The sequence below is a fragment of the Theobroma cacao genome, chromosome 8 (genome assembly GCF_000208745.1).
Source record: "Theobroma cacao cultivar B97-61/B2 chromosome 8, Criollo_cocoa_genome_V2, whole genome shotgun sequence".
In the NCBI taxonomy this organism is placed as follows: Eukaryota; Viridiplantae; Streptophyta; class Magnoliopsida; order Malvales; family Malvaceae; genus Theobroma; species Theobroma cacao.
The window spans coordinates 16,064,722-16,071,333 of record NC_030857.1 but is presented as its reverse complement, the minus strand read 5'-3'; the positions used below and the strand labels follow the sequence as shown (position 1 = coordinate 16,071,333).

At 35.0% G+C, this 6,612-nt stretch overlaps 1 protein-coding gene across 1 annotated transcript; it reads left to right on the top strand.

Annotated features, from left to right (window-relative positions):
* On the top strand, positions 540–6,406 carry LOC108663040. Its single transcript, XM_018125532.1, has 5 exons — positions 540–1,005; positions 1,114–1,236; positions 1,538–1,617; positions 1,699–2,577; positions 6,254–6,406. Exons 1-5 carry the CDS (start codon positions 540–542, stop codon positions 6,404–6,406), a joined length of 1,701 nt encoding a protein of 566 aa, XP_017981021.1.

Sequence of the window (6,612 nt, the reverse complement as noted above, 5' to 3'; positions counted from 1 at the left end):
GAAGAGAGGTAAGATTTAGATGAAGTGTGAGGGATATTGTAATCCTAGGCTTGTTTGATTTGATATTTACTCAAGTTATTATTATTTTGATTTTTCTTAGTTTAAATTTTGGTTAAGTATTTTTAGTTAGTTAATTTAATTATTCGACATTGATTGTTTGGATAAGATTAAATTGTTATAATTTTAGTACTTAGTAAAATTTTATATCAATTCTCTGTGGGATCAATACTTTACTTGCTTATATACTATCTATTCGATACGTATACTTGCGTAATATAATTTTAATTGACAAGTTTTTGATGCCGTTGCCGAGAAATTGTTTCTAGAATTTTTACTAATACTAATACTAAGCAATTTAGTCTTACTTCAAATTTTATTTTTCTTGTTTTAATATTCGATTTTGTTTGTTTGTAGATATCTTTGGTCATTGTATGCAAAGAAGAAACAACTTGAATCTTGTTCCTTTTGATCTTGAGATAGAAAGAACTTTCAAAAGACGTTGAAGGGAGAATTTGCAAGTTGTAGCTTTAAATCAGGCAATGGTTAAGGAGAACAATTACAATGGCAATAATGCTATTAATCTGGTTCCCGAAGCAAATAGAGCACTGCAGGATTATGCTATTCCTCTTTTGCAAGGTTTACACCGAAGCATTAGGAGACCTTCTATCAATGCAAATAAATTTGAAATTAAACCAGCTTACATTCAGATGATCCAATCTTCAGTCCAATTTGGTAAGTTACCCAATGATGATCCTAATTCTCATTTGGTAAATTTCCTGGAGATTTACGATGCCTTTAAATACAATAGAGTAACTGATAATGCTATTAGATTGAGACTGTTTTCGTTTTCTCTGAGGGATAAAGCAAAAAGCTGGCTTAATTCACTGCCCAATGGGTCTATCACTACATTGGAGGACTTGGGTCAAAAGTTTCTCGCAAAGTTTTTCTCACCTACAAAGATTGCAAAAATGAGGAATGATATCACCTCATTCATACAATTTGATGGTGAGTCCTTGTATGAAGCCTGAGAGAGGTTTAAAGAACTACTGAGAGGATGTCCACATCATGGGATTCTTGATTAGTTGCAAGTTCAGACATTCTACAATGGGCTAGTTGGGTTAATAAAAATCACAATTGATGTTGCTGTTGTTGGGGCATTAATGAGTAAGAATGCTGCAGATGCTTATAATTTGTTAGAAGAGATGGCCTCAATAATTATCAATGGCCTTCAAAAAGGTAGGGTCTGAGAAAAGTTGTTGGAGCTTATGAAATTGATGCACTTGGCAACTTAACTACTCAAGTAGCTACGCAAGTGGCTGTACTGTCCAAGAAGTTTGACACATTGAGAGTTCATGTAGTTTAAAATTCATTTATAGTTTGTGAGATGTGTGGAGATAGTCATTCAAGTGATCAATGTTCATACAATTCTGCCTCAGTCCAATTTATGGGGAACTTCAACAGGTAGCAGAATAACCCATAGCTAACACATACAATCCTGGTTGGAGAAACCACCCTAACTTTTCATGGAACAATGCAGGTCCTTCCAATCCAAACCTTAACATGCCTCCTGGTATTCAACGACAAGCTAGACCACCAATTCCTGAAAAGAAGTCCCAAGTGGAAGAACTTCTCTTGTAGTATATATCAAAGAATGATGCCATAATTCAAAGCTATGGAGCATCCTTGAGAAATCTTCAGACCCAAGTGGGACAGCTTGCAAATTCCATCAACAATAAACCTCAAGGTGCCTTACCAAGTGATACACAAGTCAATCCCAAAGGTAATGAGCATTGTAATGCAGTTACCCTTAGGAGTGGAAAAGAAGTTGAAGGGGTGAATGAAAAATCAATTGAATATTCAAAGAAGCATATATATGATGAAAAGGTAATTGTTGAGAAAGAAGTTGAGGTGGAAAAGACAGATAATGGGCAAGTTAAAAATCGAGGGAATTCTCAAGCAAATTATCTTCCACCATCATTCCCACAAAGGTTGAAAAAGCAAAAGCTTGATAAACAGTTTAAGAAATTTCTCAATGTCTTTAAGAAGCTCCACATAAATATCCCTTTTGCTAAAGTTTTGGAAAACATGCCAAGTTATGTTAAATTCTTGAAAGACATCTTAACCAAGAAGAGGAAACTAGAAGATTTTGAAATAGTGGCACTTACTGAGGAGTGTAGCGCAATAATTCAAAACAAGCTTCCACCAAAACTTAAGGATTTAGGGAGTTTTTCTATCCCTTGTACTATTAATAGATTTAAATTTACTAAAGCTTTATGGGATTTGGGTGCAGGTGTTTCAATTATGCCTTTGTCGATTGCTGAGAAACTTGGACTTAATGAGATACGACCTACCATAGTTTCTTTGCAATTAGCAGATAAAACAATCAGGTACCTTGTTGGGATTATTGAGGATGTATTGGTTAAAGTTGGGCATCTCTACATTCTGGTGGATTTCATTGTGCTTGAGATGGAAGAGGATCTAGAAATTCCTTTAATCTTGGGACGACCATTCTTGGCTACTGCAGGTGTAATCATTGATGTGAGGGAAGGCAAGATAACTTTTAAAGTTGGAGAAGAGGTTGTTGAGTTTAATATTTTCAATGCAAATAGACATCCTAGCTCTACAAATTGTTGCTATAGAGTGGATGTAAAACCCAACCCTATAAATACATGTCATGACATACATGCACTGAGTAGCATGTTATTATGCTAGGAAAGCACATAAGAAAAGACGAAACCCGATATCGTACCTAACGGTACACTTGAGTTGATTTAACCTCGAACTAGTTCAAATAGGAATTGTAGGATGAAATTTAATATTTTATAGTCCAGGAATGAAAAAAATGATTGTTCGGAGTTCGAGGGTTCATTTGGGGTAAAATTAGAAATTTTGATATTCAAGGGCAAAATCGTCATTTTGCCACCTAAGATAATAATTTGATCATGGAGTGAAATTTTTGACCAAGATTAACTATTTGGAGTATAATTTAATGATAGGAAGTGAAAAAGTTTAATTCTGGTGATTTTTGGAGTGTAGGGGCAAAATCGTAATTTTGCCACCCACGGACAAAATTTGAGATTTTGAGAGAATTTAGATCAAATTTGACAAATTGGAGAATGGTATGAGTATAAGGGATGAAAAATATGTCTATGGGCAATTTTTCAATTTTTGGGGCAAAAATGTAATTTTTGACTTTTACGGGGGCAAAAGTGTAAATTTCAAAAATTACTCCACCGAGACTTTGGATGAGTCTGAGAATTTTATCTAAGCTATGAATATATGAGACAAGTGTATGGTGAAAATTTGGAAACAAATGGATGAAATTTTAAAAATGGGCCAATGGGAAAGTGACATGTGGCATTTTTTAATGATATAATATTATTTTAATGAAAAGTCAGCCCATTTAAACCCAAATTTTAAGTGCTGGCCGGCCATAAGGAAGAACAAGAGAGGAAATAGAGAGGAAAGGAAGAAAAAAAGAAAAACCAAAGAGAAACAAGAAAATTCAAAGGGAAATTCGCGGTTTTCGACCGTTTACGCGTCTAACGGTAAGATTTTTCGATTTTAGCTTGATTTCTACCTTTCCTATGCCTTTATTTCCATTTAGCATGCTTGAGGAGAGAGATCAAAAAGTGATATCAAGGGCTGGACGAAATTCTAGGGGAGAGAAATTGAAATTTTTAGGTTTTGATTTTTAGTTAAATTGATAGTTTTAGTTAGTTAAATGTGTTTAGAAATTAAATTGGGCAAGAAATCATTAAATTTTCACAATACCCACTCTTGGCTGGATGCTCAATGCTGTACAATGATGATGAATTGATTTTATTCTAAGGGAAATGAAGAGAAAATGATGAAAAACGATTAAACGTGATAGAAAAACAAAGTAGAAAATTAACCGAGTTAATGTCCCATTTTTGGCCGAATTTTCCAAGGAAGGGAGTGAGCTGATTTTGTTGTTTTTAGAAGGTTATTGGCTGATATTTAATGGTTAGAAATGTTGGAGAGAGAATGGGATGATTTAGAGCTAAAATGGAGCGCGTTAGCAATTTATCGGGCAAAGTGCCAAAAATAGGTTAATACCGCGTTTAAGCCGTTTTAGGCTATTGCATTTCATACCATGCATTAGTATAGGATTTAAGTTAATTATATAGTGATTTAGCATCAATGTGATGAATTGTGTAAATTTTTGTAATGTGTCTAGGAGGAGAGCCTTCCGGAAAAGGCAAAGAAGTCGTACCCGACGAGTAGTGATCGGGGCGCTTAGAAAGCTTTTAGTTTGTACAAACGGTGAGTAAACTTATTATTATTGTAAATTATCTAGAGTTTATTTTAAATGCCCTTTATGTATTTTATGAAATGAGAACGAGATTAAAACGGGATTTTTGATGTTTTAGGAATAAATGTGACAAATAAAAATATATTGTATTGATTATGAAATTGAGTAATTGGAGGCTACAAATTGACTTGAAAAATATATATTTTCCTAGGAATGGCTTATGAGAAATGAGTATATGTGGCTATATTTTGTGAATGCATTGGGAAATTTATGTAAGTTGTTTTACTATGCAGGCTGGATAAATAAATAAAAGCCACGTTATACTGTCGAAATTTTATTAAAATTGGTGGGTTAGTCACTGCAGTGACGGGTTTCCGTGGACTGCCTATTAGAGGGGCACGGTAAACCCAGTTATATAGTTACTCCGGTTGTAGAGGCGAGGAGGGTAACTCCCGGGGTAGTATTAGAGCTCACTTCACGTCGAACCCCCACGTGAATGTGTAACTCGGCCAACGCCAAGGAACGGCTGGTTTTAAAAATAAAAATGTGTTTCACGTGTGAATATTTTAACACCCTTGGCGGACTCGGTTAGATGCCTCGGCCAAGGTATCCCCGAGGATTAGTTTTGGCTTGAGCCTTGTTTTAATAAAAGACATAAGCCTTAACAACTGTTTTGGTAAATTACAAATATTTTATGGTTTAAGAAATAAATTGAAAACATTATGAAATGGGTTGAAATTTGTTGTTTAAACTTGCCTCCATTTTACTCGCCTTTAGATATTTATGATAATGTCTGTTTACTCATTGGGATTGCAAAATCTCACCCAACTCCTTTCCACCCATTTCAGGTTCAGTATAGACTGTAGATAGCTGATCTCATCGAGGACTACCATTGGATCTGCATTTTCCAAACCGTAGGTTCACAGTCCTCTTTACTTTTGTTTATTCGGGGGCCCTCTTGTTATTGTAAATTAAATTAAATATTTTGGCTTACTGTATTTCAGTATGTATAAATTTATTTAGCTTTTACGCTATAAAAATTATTCACGTATAACTCTATAAATATTGTTTTATAAGAAAATAGAATATTTTCCTTAATATTTCTTTTATTTTCTTATTATATTCAAATAACCGTAATTTCGTTTTAAATGAAGATTTTAGACTTTTAAACTCATTTTGAATATGAATTATGTGTTTTGTACTTGTATATTACGTTTTAGCCAGTTTCAAAATTTTTGAGAAAAAAATGACCAAAATACCCCTGTGTGGCGAAAATTTTATTTTGATTGTTTTTGATCTAAAATAGTATATATTCTCTAAAAACTCGATATTTAACAATGATTGCTCACAGGAAAGGAAAGAAACTGATATGTAAGCCTTGCGGGGTTCCGGTTGGCATTCCGGATAATGAGTGTCAATCGGGACGTCGCGGCGATTGTCATGGGCCTGAGGGAGGTTCCGGGTCGTGACAGTGGAGTTAATTGATGAAAGCAAAGGTGAACCTATTTCGCCACCTACAATTGAGCAAGCACCAATCTTTGAGTTTAAGCCACCACTTCCGCTCGTGAAACCCAAGCAATCACCAAAGGAGTATCCTCTACCACCATCTAATTGTCCTTTTGAGATTAGACAACAAGTAATGATGCTTTCTCGATCATACTTCAAGCTTTTTCTATGGAAACGCAAAGAAAAATGGTGGGGTCCTTTCAAAGTAATAAAAGCTTATCCTTGTGGAATAATTGAGATTGATAGTAAGGATACGGGCACATTCATGGTGAATAGGTTGAGCCTCAGACCATATTTGGAGGATGAATAATTGAAAAAGGGGGTGCTATAGTCAAGTTAGTGACTATGAAAAACGCTTCTTGGGAGGCAACCCAAGCTCCTCAACCTTACTTATTTTCATCTTTTATTTAAGTTTTGTTAGTAACAATTTATTTCTTGTGATCTAATTCTTTTTATGTTTCCTTTTTGCAGGTAATTGGTTTCGAAAAAAGTAAAAAAAAAAAGATCAAAAAAGCTGAAACAAAATGTTTCAGCATCGCGGCCTTCAAAGGGATTGTCGTGGCACTGGACAAACCAAGGAAAGTAGAACGTTTGAGCACCGCAGCGCTAAAACCCAAAGTGTAATGCTTCGGGTGTCAAGAGATGAGCGTCGCGGCCCTCAAAAGTGAGCTAATATGTGAATTTAAGTGGGGGAGACTATAATATTCCGTACTTTAATATGGTGGCTAATTGTGAAACCCCGACCTCCACAGATGCGTGACTAGACGTAGACTGTTGAGTGCATCAAATTCACATATTTAATGGGAGATTAAATACCTAATTAGTCTAAG

Excerpts from the sequence above, each read along its gene's own strand:
- LOC108663040 (XM_018125532.1), top strand. The coding sequence starts at position 540 with ATGGTTAAGGAGAACAATTACAATGGCAATAATGCTATTAATCTGGTT. Across the intron at positions 1,006-1,113 it reads CTCATTCATACAATTTGATG|TTGGGTTAATAAAAATCACA; the intron begins GTGAGTCCTTGT and ends ACAATGGGCTAG. Across the intron at positions 1,618-1,698 it reads TTCCTGAAAAGAAGTCCCAA|ACCCAAGTGGGACAGCTTGC; the intron begins GTGGAAGAACTT and ends AGAAATCTTCAG.